Below are 13,330 nucleotides of genomic sequence, written 5' to 3' on the forward strand. Positions count from 1 at the left end.
ATTGTTTAACATCAAGAACAAGCTGTGGTTTGTTTTTGACATCCATGTTATATAAAGAGTACAGCTGCTTCCAAATCAAAAAACAAGGGCCTTTGATATGCTCGGATAGTAAAAAACATGATCCCATGTTCAGAAAACGTCTTACACAAATTTAGACTGCTTTCATAAAATATCGGTTATCAGAAAATACAGGACCAAGATTGTGAGAAATCGTCAGAAGGAAGGTTCATTTGGATTTTTAGCATATCCATGTTTATAAACACCAAGCATCCAGGTCTAGTTTTGCTTTTTAAAAAAGGTATCGTTACTTGTGCCTCGGTGTGGATGCTCATTCAAAAGCACATCCCACTAAAGCAAGGCAGTGTAGAGAACTGGAATCTACGCGCATGAAGTTTGCAGCCACAGTTCCTTCATTTGTAAGTGAAACACAGGCCAAAGGCCATTTACACATTCAGATTTTCTTTGCTAGACTGGGCAAAATGATTTTTATAAGCAGTTAAAACTTTTGTATGAAAAACTATCAGTGTGGAAATGTTCAATTTGTTTTAGAGCACTTGCAGAGCATTGTCTAAGACATCCAAAAGAAAGACAGTTTGGTCTAAGGAATCACAAATTAGTCAAAATCCACATTGGATCCCCTCTACTCTTTAATATTTTTAACGTAGTTGATCTAATCATTACCCTGACTCAAATAGCCCAGACGACGTCGATCTCATCAGATCTTGGAGGCTAAGCAGGATCAGCCTTGGTTAGTAATTGGATGGGAGATTTCCAGGCTGCAGAGGCAGGCAACGGCAAACCACCTCTGTCAATTGCTTTCCTTCAAAACCCCAACAGGTTTGCTGTCAATCAGCTATGACTTGACAGTACTTTCCACCACCCATCTAATCATTAAGATTGACCACAGGGGCAGTCTCTGGAAATTACCTATTCTGGTGCCTACATTTTTCACAGATGCATGAAAGCTTGAAATGAAAGAGATTCAGCGTATAACCTAATGGAAGGAGGCATTTTCTAACCAGAAAGGTTAGCACATAAGCAGGGTCGTCACCATAGGCATTTCTATGTGTTTCCACTTTCCACCAATTACTGCTCCTAGGATTTTCTTAATTCTATATAATCACCAGTCCTATATTCATCCCATCTCGTTAGGAGAAAAGAGATTACAGCCCCGGAAAACAATGGAAGCTAAAAACAAACATAATTACGAATCCAAATAGGTTTAATAGCAATGTAAAGAGCAAGAACACCATACCTCCTGCTTCTCTCTGAGAACGGTAAGGCAAGGTCACTCAGTAATGGAGAGGCTTCCCCCATGCCTCGGACCCTTGGCTTGTTCCTCACTACAGTGCCCAGCTTGTGTTTCCTGAACTCTGCTTTCTGGGTCTGTCCTGGCCTTGTTAAAAGTAAGGCCATAACTCTGACTCCTTCTTCCTATCATGTGACTTGTCATATGGATGATGTTAGTTCCATGAAGTTCATTGGATCCCATACTGGCACCTGGAAATAAAAGCTGGGTCCCAAGTCTGGAAAGATTTGGAGAAGCCACACTACACTACACCGACCAATGAAAGGAATGTTGAGCTCTAAATCCTTTTCTGCTAACACAATCTGGTCTTCAAAATCGAACTCAAACCTGCAACATTACTGTAGATAAGTTTGCTGTATATTGCCTCATCCCAAGCAACTGACAATGCAGATGGAAATATATCACACCACCATAAATAGACTAGATGTGGCTCTATTTATGCCATATCCTGCAGTAAAAGCAGTTTGCTTCTCAAAAAAAAAGAAACCCCAATTGTACGTAAACAAAAACTGGAGCTTTATAAGGAGCTATATATATAGTGAATTATATCCATGCTAATGTAATAGTTACATTTCACAGTTTGTTCATTCATTTGTACATAGAAATAGACAAAGATTCTGAAGGAAGATGATCAGACAGAACTTCAGTGTAAGTTTGGAGCTCTTCAGAACAGTATTGCAGAGAGGAAAGGGACAACACAAGCAGTCAAGTAGCAGGAAATTACTGGAAAGACTGAACAAGTTCGATTTTGCCCCAAGTTGTTGTTTTGCAGTTGTTACTGGTTTGTAAATCGATTGCGGGTCCTCAGCTTGTTCCCTTCTATTCCAAGCAAAGCTTTTCAGAACATGAAACCATTGCCATATGTTAACTGAATTGTTTTAAACTTTCCCTCCCCAGAAAGCTAATGAATATTGGCCGTTGAGCCACACTGTGTATACAGTATGACAATTACTGCAAATATTGAAGTGTGAAACAATATCATCATATCGCCATACTCCATTAGAATAGTACTATGAAGTTATTAGACAGAGAATGGCATTGTACGCTGTTATGCACAATCTCATTCCCTGACATTTTGTGGTTGACTCCGCCTCCCACAGCAGCCATTTTGTGATTGGCTCCACCCTCTGTCAGAATTCCAGTTGTCCCCCAGGCTCAAGAAGCTTGGAGACTCCTGACTAATTGTCTTCTGTAATACTCTATTTGTATACCAACCAAGAGAGAGATTTACCAGAAGCTATTATTTGGCTCAGTCTGCAGGTAATGAAACCATATCTTCTCTAACAGAAAGGAGTCTTATTTCCCTTAGCAATGTTTAACCTGACCTATTCTCTACCCCAGCATTTCCCAACCATGTAGGTCCGAACCAAAAAGAGGATCGTGAAGCCTGTGAAAGGGTGTCCCAGGCTTTTCCATTTTTATTGATTTGTTGATCTTCTTTTTAAGAGGCTCACCATACCAAAGAGGTTGGGAACCACTGCTTAAGTGGCAGGAGATAATGTTCCTTGGTTCCTTATTACCAGAACCGTCTTCACTGTATAACACAGATTTCTTAAGGGAACTTCCATGCTAGAATTAACAGGAAAATAGGCTCCACATTTATAAGCCATTTCCACCATAATCAGGGTAAAATAAAAGAAACTTTGTCACTTTTTTCAGCCACCAGCTGGGAGCTTTGTCTCTTTACATCCCTCCCTCCCCCACCCCCCAGAAGAGAACAATTTCTGAACAGCTGCAGGCATCTTTTTACAGCAGTCCTGCCCCCATTGTTCTCGCTGTGCCATGCAATGTATGCTCGTGAAACACTAGCAGGTTTCATTCTCGTTCTGCAAAAAACAGAGGTACATAGAAAGCAGGTAACTGCTAAACTCATGGATAATTCCATCAGGTTTGCCAGGTGTACACTGGCTTGCAGTCCCCTATAGCAGTCCATGAATCTGAAAGGGCTGAAAGGAACCTAAACTGCTACTGTATAGCAAATCAATATAAAGCCAATCAATAAAACGACAGGGCAAAGCAATAGCAGCTGGACTGAGGCAAGCCCACCTGATATATTTCTTCCAAATCTGGCTTTAAAGGCAGCGGTGGGAGCAGAAGAAGAAGAAAGAGCAACAATAACCCAGCATGACGGAGTCATTACTTGAATTCTATAACAGAACTCTGAAGCATAATTATCACTAGTTAACTTGACAGCCTGTTTATCAGGAAAGCACTTTTACAGCAATAGAACACTGTAAGCTGGTTAATTCGTAGAATGAGAAATCTACACCCATCCCTAGAAATCTGATACATTCTAATTTGTACTGCTGTAAAGATGGCTTTATAGACTCCTAACCACCCTCCAATCTCCCACTTCAACTAAACACGTGTTATTCTCCAGCATATGCAATACAAGCCAGTCATGATATATCACCCCACCCCCACCCCACACACACACACCCCAAATGAGGCTCAGCACAGTATCCAGCATTAGCTTGCCAGACATTCCACTTGCAAGCTTCCCGGATAGAAACCACCATTTCTTGGTGTCATTTAGGAGTATGCACCAAAAATAATCAGTAAATCTGAATTTTTTTACCGAATATGAGAAAAAAATTGATTCTCTAATTCAGTTCGGCTATTTCCAAAAAAAAAAAAAAAAAATTCCAAACTGAACTGCACACCTCTAATGTCATTCATAGCATTTAGTAACTAGAAATATATTGCCTCTAAATACAAGGTTCCTTCTTAGCCATCGCATATAATAGACCCATCAACAGAATTGTATTTTAAAGCCATCTAAGTAACACCAATCACCAAATGCTGCAGCAACGAATTCCATTAATTCATCAGTTGTCGCAGAAGACAGCTTTAAAAGGGCTGATGCCAAGTTGATATGTTGACCATCTAATATAGTACAGGTGGCTGTGGGCCTTAAAGTCAGCTCTTGTACTGTTAAACTTGCTGTTAATGCTAACCAGAGAACCCATCTAACCAGAAGATGAAACTACTGTTTACAGCTGGGTTGAGATCCTGATTAAATGGGAACTCTGGTTGTCACTGATCACAGTTAAGAAGAACAGGAAATTCATGTACCTCCCCAAAGGATACACCTGGCTTCCTCGTCTGGCTTCTAGCCACTTAAGCCTAGCCTCTTAAGCCCAGGAGCAGAAAGTGGAAATCATTAGAAAAAGCAGCAAAAAAAGCCACAAACTGGAACAATATTAACTATATGGAGTTCAAGAACTTGGGGGCAGTGTTCTATTTAAATTTTAATGCTATATTAGTCTCTATCATTTCTGACAGCTTTTCAAAAAGAGGAACCCATAAAGTTAATCTCTCAAGAGGGGGCAAATTCTTAAAAATCTAAAGCCTAGCTAAACACGGGAACAGAATGTTAGGTCAGAACAGATCTTAAGGGTTCAAATACAGTCAAATACGGCTTCATTTGCGGACAGGGAACTAACGATAACAGACCATTTCTCAAAGCCGTTATGCAGAAATGATACGTCGAAGCCTTTCATTATTACAAAAGGAATGCTCACAAAACTGATTTCTAGGAAAGGTGTAACAGGACAGGATGTTCATGAAGACTTCTCGAAAACATACTGTTACACCTGCAAAGACCAATTTTATTCCATCAAAGCCTGGTTCCGAGGGAGAAAGTGAATTAGCATAGCTCATTCAAAGCTTTTTAAAAAGCCAAGATTTGGACACGGTTCAAGTCAGGAACAGTTTAAGTCGTGCGTTCCAGAAGAACGCACGAGGTAGTAAATTTCAAAATGTATCTAATTTATGTAGCCTATGTAATTTATAAAGCCTAATTTATGTAGGCTTTCAGATCCAATTCAAAACATTTAGGCAGAAAATCCAGAACGAAATCTCAGTTGTCTTTGCTTGTACCATCAGCTCAGGAAAAGCATCTAGCATTACACTTGGGCAAGGCTTTCACTAAGATGATGAGTAAATCGCCATTCATCCAAAAGGAAAAAAATTAGTAAGTCTGCCTCTGTAATCCTGTCATCATAGCTTGGGGCTGTTTGCAAAAGATAAGCCAACATTTGAATTTGCGAGCATCTCTTTGCCTATACAAAGACATTCAAACGCCTCCTGTTGAAAAGACATGAAGGAAAATTAATGACTAGCTGCACTGCTTCCAAAGTTGATGAAACAGAAATGTCTGCTGTGGCTGTGTGTTGTTGGCGCTAGTGTGAAATGACAGCCCTGGGAGTCAGAAGAACCATATATCCAGGTGAGAGTACACACCATGTTTCCCATGCTACTAATCATTTGAAGATGAAACTGTTTAGGGGGGAAATACTGCTACAAAGATCCAGAGGAGTTAGCCGTGTTAGTCTGTAGTAGCAAAATCAAAAAGAGTCCAGTAGCACCTTTAAGACTAACCAACTTTATTGTAGCATAAGCTTTCGAGAATCACAGTTCTCTTCCTCAGATGCATGGAGGGCAAGAAGAAACTGGTCAGATATAGAGGAGGGGGGGCAGAGTAGATGCAAACAGCTGCTTCTGATATGGAGATCAGTTTGCTTCTGTAAAGGAAATCAGTTACTTCTGATAATGAGATAACCATTCATAGTCCCTATTCAGTCCCAGCTTGACATATGTAAATTTGACTCTGTCAAGCTGGGACTGAATAGAGACTATGAATGGTTATCTCATTATCAAAAGTAACTGATTTCCTTTACAGAAGCAAACTGATCTCCATATCAGAAGGAGCTGTTTACATCTACTCCTCCCTCCCCTCTCCGCCTCTATATCTGACTAGTTTCTTCTTGCCCTCTATGCATCTGACAAAGAGAACTGTGATTCTCAAAAGCTTATGCTACAATAAAGTTGGTTAGTCTTAAAGGTGCTACTGGACTCTTTTTGATACTGCTACAAAGAGAATCCAAACAGCAATCGTGTGACCTCTTCTTGCTCAGGGTTAACAATTCACTAAAATCCAAGGCCCGTAGTATCTGTCTTAATTTAGCAAAATCATTTTCTGATATAGTAAAAGGACAAAAGAAAAAAGATTATTCAGAGCAGAAAAGAAACATCTTGTAGCTATCCACCTTCTCTTCTTAGGGATGGTATTCCTAGACAGAAGGGAGAAAGCATGCGTACCACTGTTTAGGAAGGAGGGGAAGAGTTGGCTCCGACCACACACATCAGGGAATCGCTTAATAGGCTACCCATGTAAAAACAGTTTTATGTATAAAGTAGAATTTATTCCGAGCAGTGACAAACACACAAGCTCAACTTTTTAATTGCACAGGGATAGCCCAAAGCTGAGGCCTGGCCTACATATATTTACTCAAAAAGACGACAACCCTGAATGAAAGAAAGATCCCCTTTTAAAAAGTTATACACACGCACAAAATTACTGGGGATAACCATAACTTGTATATGAATCTAAGGTGACCCTCTTTTTTGGGATGTCCTACCCCATAGGAGAGGGGGCTGTAGCTTAGTAGTAGAGCATCTGTTTGGCATGTAGAAGGTCCCAGGTTCAAATCTTGGCATCTCCAGACAAAAGTACCAGGCAGTAAGTGATGTGAAAGACCGGCATCTGAGACGCTGGAGAGCCACTGCCGGTCCAAGTAGACAATACTGACCTTGACAGACCAGTGGTCTGACTCAGTATAAGGTAGCTTCGTATGCACCTGGAAAAAAACTTAAGTCTTGCATTTGAATGAATACAGTATTACCTTCAACAGGCTGTCTTTTCAACAAATATTTAAACTGTTGCTGATGCTTTAGACATAATCTCTGTAGATGAAACTGGGCAGTCTTGGAAACGGATAAATGCGATTAAACAGGCACTAAAGGAGATAAGAGCAGCCTTTCACACTCCGTGCCACTAATGCAGCATTTCGCAGGATGCATCATATTCTCCTGCATCTGTGCAGGATTCATGGAATTTGTTGCCATGGAAGGACAAACCATCCTACAGAGACTGTGGGAAAAGGTCCTCCCAAGGCCCCATTTATGTCCTTGGGGAGTTTTAAAGTCCATGGATGTCCCAAGTCATTGCCTGCCTGTGTCCTTCACACACTTACTCACAGATTAATAACAACAACAACATTCGATTTATATACCACCCTCCAGGACAACTTAATGCCCACTCAGAGCAGTTTACAAAGTATGCCATTATTATCCCCACAACAAACACCCTGTGAGGTGGGTGGGGCTGAGAGAGCTCCAGAGCGCTGTGACTAGCCCAAGGTCACTCAGCTGGCTTCATGTGGAGGAGTGGGGAATCAAACCCGGCTCTCCAGATTAAGAGTCCGTCCGCACTCTTAACCACTACACCAAATTGGCTCTGAGCAGACATACACAAATCAGCTGGGCTGACAGTTAAATGCTGTGCGCAGGTCATCTACAGCTTTCTGAAGCACAAGTTGGACCTCCCACACATAAACCTGTCCCTACAGTAGAGGAAGAAGAATTGTGTCTCTATTGTGACCGTACCACATCTCTACAGAGATAATCACTAGCTCCTAAGGTTAACACACCTTAGTTTAAGAGTTGTGGAAGAGGAAGCAAAGCCAAAGGCTCTTGAAAGATAAGACGTGCTTTCAGCATTTTACAGTCCTCAAATAGACCTGAATTAAGTAAGAAGTTTCCATACTTACTAAATATATAATACAGAAGCAGAAAGTTCTCAATGTCTTTATTACATGGACATTTTACTTTGATCTTTCCCCTAACCTTAAAGCATATTTTAGGCACGTGTGTACGCAGCCTCCAGGCCACTGAACGGAGACCTATAGAGGTGAAAAGCTAATTTCCTATTAGCTAACAACCACAAAACACAACAACAGCACAGTACTGAGAGTTTAAACAAGACAGGTCGGTGGGTTTATTCCATAGGGCTCTCTTATGCAGGTGGTTTAAATCATTCTAAAATGCAATGGTATACTGCCGTATGGTACGCCTACCAGAGCTATCTTTAACATCTCGCTGGGAATTGTAGGCTATGCTTTCTGCAACTATGCAGTAATTTGTTCTCAAAGAAATACTGCCAAACTGACTTATTTGGAAGTCTGCATTTTTATTTTCCAGTTAAATAGATGCTACAGTCTAGTGGCTCATCACAGAACCAGTGTGGTATAATAGCTACCATGTCCTACTAGATCAATCAAGCACACTCAATCTAGCCTATTTACAAGGTTGTTGTGAAGATAACATGGAGAAAGGGGGGACCATGTTTACTGTCCTGAGCTCTCTGGAGGCAAGAAGGGATGAAAAATGAGGGTGGATGGATGAGCCAATCCTATGAACCAATGAACAAGCAGAGCAGCTCATGGCATCAAGCAGAGTATGGGGTCCCATTGTTGCTCTTGTTGCACCACCCAAAAGAGAAATGTGTAAACAGTGGGCAGCCATGGGCCATGACCTAGCACATGCATGAGAGCCAGTTTGGTGTAGTGGTTAAGAGCACGGGACTCTAATTTGGAGAGCCAGGTTTGATTCCCCACTCCTCCACGAAGCCAGCTGGGTGACCTTGGGCGAGTCACAGTTCTCTGGAGCTCTCTCAGCCCCACCCACCTCACAGGGTGATTGTTGTGGGGTAATAATAACACTTTGTAAACCGCTCTGAGTGGGCATTAAGTTGTCCTGAAGGGTGGTATATAAATTGAATATTATTATTATTATTCCTGCTTTTAAAAAAACTAAAAAAAAGAAAAGAAACAAGAGCAAGATTATGACTTCTCAGAACAGAAAGTCTGAGAGAAGAACTGATGGGAAGGGGGGACAACTTTGTAATTTTTTCGTTTCCCCCATGTTTACCACCCACTGTAGACATAAACATAAAGCCCCAAACTAGAGGCAAAAATGTCTTACCCCTCTTCAAGAATTTCACAAGCTGAGAAAAATAGAAAGGTGACTCTCAGCTCTATCTTTCCGGTAAGGGTTTTTTTCCCCCACCTCCCACTTTGTGAAGAATTTCCCTAAGGCTGAAAGTGACAGTTCAGGTGACAGGGTTTAGGATTGGGTTTAGGTTTGGCTTTGGCAAGCTTAATGAATATCCAATAAAAGTTTATACAGTCTTACTGTGAACCTTAATTAGCATCACTTTACATCTGTGTCTCAAGAGACCACGCTTTATAAGCAAACCATGCCACTGCACGTTTTTAAAGGTTTACTCTAGCAACTATTTCAGGGCGTAACCAAGTTACATTTCAACAAGGGAAATCCCAGGTCATAAGGTTGGCTGGAAAGACAGCAGTAACAGTGGGACACCCAGAGGAGTTAGCCATGTTAGTCTGTAGTAGCAAAATCAAAAAGAGTCCAGTAGCACCTTTAAGAGAACTGTGATTCTCGAAAGCTTATGCTACAATAAAGTTGGTTAGTCTTAAAGGTGCTACTGGACTCTTTTTGATAGTGGGACACCCGTGATGGCTGAAGCATTACTCTGTCAGGGACACCAATACCACAGCACTGTCACCCAGCATACATGCTACATACAAAAGTTATACAACGAACAGCCAGATTTCTTCTGCTTGCCTGCATGGCATTCTAGGAACCATTTGAGCCCAGTAAATCTAAAAAGGCAGGTAAAGGTCTTTGTCAAATATTTTTACTTTGTAAAAATGAAAGCCGGGCCTTATGGAGCCTGATGTTTTGACCACTACAGTAAATAATGTAGATTAAAAGAACTGGTTATTATACCATTACTCTGGTGGGCACAAAAATGTTTTATAGGATCAGGACCAGAACGGGACTTATACAGAGATGCAAGATACTATTTTACTATCAGTCCCCCATCCTCCTTTCTCAAGTTTGTTTTATTGTGCATGTTACTTAGCTGGATTATGTCAGCTTTCCTAATTATCTTGCCACCACACTTACCAGGAAAAACTGAAGACTATTTGATAGCGCTTTTGAACTAGGAAGCCAAATAACAGAACCACAAGCTCGACACTTTCTTTAACATGTCAGCCAGCGAAGGCCTCTATCTATCTTCACAGGCATGTTTTGTAAGTATTTTTATCATTCTCTAGCCCCTTCCAGTCAGTGCTGATGCTGTATTTCAAAAGATGGAACAGCTGCCCCTTCCACAACAGTCAAGATGCTTTGCACCTATGCATGGAATTTTGAAAGGCTTAAAGGCCTAGCAAATTTAGGCTGCCATCCTCAAAAATATTTATCTTATTTTTAAAAACATACATACAACCTGATCCTACATGTTTTCTCAAAAATTAAGGCTGCTGAGATCACTGGGGCTTACCGTTGAGTAAACATGCAAAATCCTCATAAAACTTACTTTCTTCGCAAAAGTTTAATACTAGGAGGACGGAGGAATGTCTGTGTACCCAATTCCCTGTAAGTTTAAAGAATGTCTCCCCTCCCCACTAGTATAACATTGTCCTCAAAGGAAAGTTCTCCCTTTTCAAGCTGCAGGACTAAAATGCAAGTTTATTTTGTACTATAGAACAATGTGCCCTAGAGGGACTTATAAGGTTGTCAAGTAGTACGCAATCAGCTTCTAAATTTAGATGCATACCCTTTTAACTTTTTAAAAAACCAAATCACAGCTTTGCCTCCACCATGGAAGACACTTTTTTAAAATTGTACTAAGAAAAACAAGAATGTATGTCATGGATCAGGTTAATGGCAAGAGTACAAAAGGAAGAAGGGGATTTTCCCAATGTTATTGTCCAAGATGTCTAGCCCCCTCAAGACAAGATCAACTGCGTTCACTGCTCTAACCTCAGAAGGGGGGGGGAATCATTGTAAGTCAGGTGTGCATGCAGCTGTAAAAAGTTATCCGTTATTCAATTGAGAGCTCTGATGTCTTTTGAAAAGGAATACATTTTTAAAAGATGGAATAGACTATTCGGGAGAAGGGGGGATTGATTGCAGGATTCCTGTATTCCCAAAGGAAGAAAGCAAGCCCAGGGATGCAATTTCATTTCATGGCTACAGAAAGAAACTGCTAGAGAGTCTCCAAGCTACTGTCTGTGGTGGGTGGGGGGGATGATATGCAGTCATATGGACTATTTACCAACATCTACCGCTATCATCTCTCTCACGCATACACACCCTTTAACTATATGAAACACTTCAGGAGTTAGCAGGATATGAGTCCAGTGGTACCTTAGAGACCAACAAGATTTTTCAGGAATATAAGCTTTTGTGAATCAAAGCTCCCTTCTTCAGATACATCTTTGACTCTCAAAAGCTTATACCCTTGAAAAATCTTATTGGTCTCTAAGGTGCCACTGGACTCAAATCCTGCTATTCTACTGCAAACCCACTCCGCTACCCACCTGAAACCATTTTAATACATTTCTGGTGAGTAGCTGTGTTGGTCTGCAGTGGAAGATCAAAATTTGGAAGCTGCACCTCCCACCCTCTGCCTGGACTATACAGATTCCTACCTTTTCCTGCCTCTTGTATCTGACAAAGAGAGCTTTGACTCTCAAATTCTGGAAATCTAGTTGGTCTTTAAGGTGCTACTGAACTCAAACCCTCCTTTCTACTGCAGACCAACACAGCTACCCACCTGAAACCATTTTAATATGTTTCAGGTGGGTGGCCATATTGGTCCTCAGTAGAACAAACTCAAGTCCAGTTGTACCTCCTACCCTCTATCTGGATTATAAAGACTCCTAACTTTTTCTGCTCCCTTGTATCTTATGAAGGGACCTTAGACTCGCAAAAGCTCATAGCCTGAAGATCTAGTTGGTCTTTGAGGTGCTACTGGGCCTGGCCCTTGCTCTTTTACTGCAGACCTACCCAGCTGAAACCAGTGGCTAGCTGTGCTGGTCTGCAAAAGAAGAGCAAAATTAAGAGTCCAGTTGTACCACCCACCGGTTCCCACTCCTCCTATCTGATCTGACTCTAGCAAGCTCATACTCTAGAAATCAGGATGGGTAGTCATGCTAGTTTGTCTGTAGCAGTAGAAAAGAGCAAGAGTCCAGTAGCACTATAAGACTAACAAAATTTGGGGTAGGGTATGACCTTTCAAGAGCCACAGCTCACTTCTTCAGATACAGAGCTGTGATCTGAAGAAGTGCGCTGTGACTCACGAAAGCTCGTATCCTGCCACTAATTTTGTTAAATCTTATAGGTGCTACTGGACTCTTGCTCTTTTCTACTCCTATCAATCTAGTTAGCCTGCAACTGGACTCGAATTTAGCTCTTCGTTTTAACATTTGGGGGAACCAGGAACATTACCATAGTTGTAGCTGCTTTAAATGAAACCAGTGACAGGAAGAGCACACACACACACACCAAAAAGAATATAATAATTAAGGCAGCTTCTCCTATTGTAGCTTTGCTGGAGGAGGAAGAAAGGCATAAGGAAGTGAGGGCTGCGGGTTGGGAAACGTCGGGGCGAGAAGCGAGGAAGGAAAGAGGGGGCCAGAGAAAGAGGTCGAGAGGGAGGAAGGGGCACGGGAGACGCCGAGGGGGTTACCCGAGAAGCGGGGAGGCCGGCCGGGAGAGGCGGAGGCGCAGAGCCGCGACAAAGGCTGCGAGGGGAGAGCCCGGGCGCAGGCCCCGGAGCAGCCCCCCGTCCTCGCCGCTGCCGAGGCAGCCTTGCTCAGGCGGGCGGAAGGGCTTCCCGGGGCGGCCCAGGCCCGGCCGGGCTGTCAGGCGAGACGGAGGAGGCGGCCGGCCTCGGCCCCTTCCCTCCCTTCCCCTCCCCGGCGTGGCCACACTTACAACAAGAAGCTCATGGCGGCGTCGGAGCGGGCCCAGCAGCGGCTGCCTCAGCGCGGCTCCCCAACGGCAGGCGAGGCAGGCAGGCAGGCGAGGCAGCCCCGGCGGAGGGAAGGAGGCGGGCGGCGGAGGAGAGCGCCGCGGGGCGGGGACTGGCCAGGGCCGGGAGCCTCCCCCGTCCCCGGCGTTTCCCGCCTCCTTCCGTCCCGTCCCGCCTGCCGCCCTTCGCCGCGCGGGGCGGGCCCTTGGCCGACGACGAAGCGGCGCCTCGCCCGCCTCAGCCGCCGCTTTTCCCCACGGGCCGCTTTCTTCAGCGCGGGCTCTGAAACGGAGAAGAAAACGTTGGACGAAAACACGAACAATGACGAC

The 13,330-nt window shown here is 42.9% G+C and overlaps 1 protein-coding gene across 1 annotated transcript in view; it reads right to left on the reverse strand.

Annotated features, from left to right (window-relative positions):
• MOB1B (MOB kinase activator 1B) overlaps positions 1-13,128 on the reverse strand; it is a 46,895-nt gene extending 33,767 nt beyond the window's left edge. Inside the window, exon 1 of the mRNA XM_054989793.1 lies at positions 12,965-13,128. Coding sequence (XP_054845768.1) covers positions 12,965-12,978 — 14 coding nt within the window. The 5' untranslated portion in view covers positions 12,979-13,128. The remainder of the gene's footprint in view (positions 1-12,964) is intronic.
• Between the last annotated feature and the right edge of the window lie 202 nt (positions 13,129-13,330).

The sequence above is a fragment of the Eublepharis macularius genome, chromosome 10, assembly GCF_028583425.1.
Source record: "Eublepharis macularius isolate TG4126 chromosome 10, MPM_Emac_v1.0, whole genome shotgun sequence".
NCBI lineage: Eukaryota > Metazoa > Chordata > Lepidosauria > Squamata > Eublepharidae > Eublepharis > Eublepharis macularius.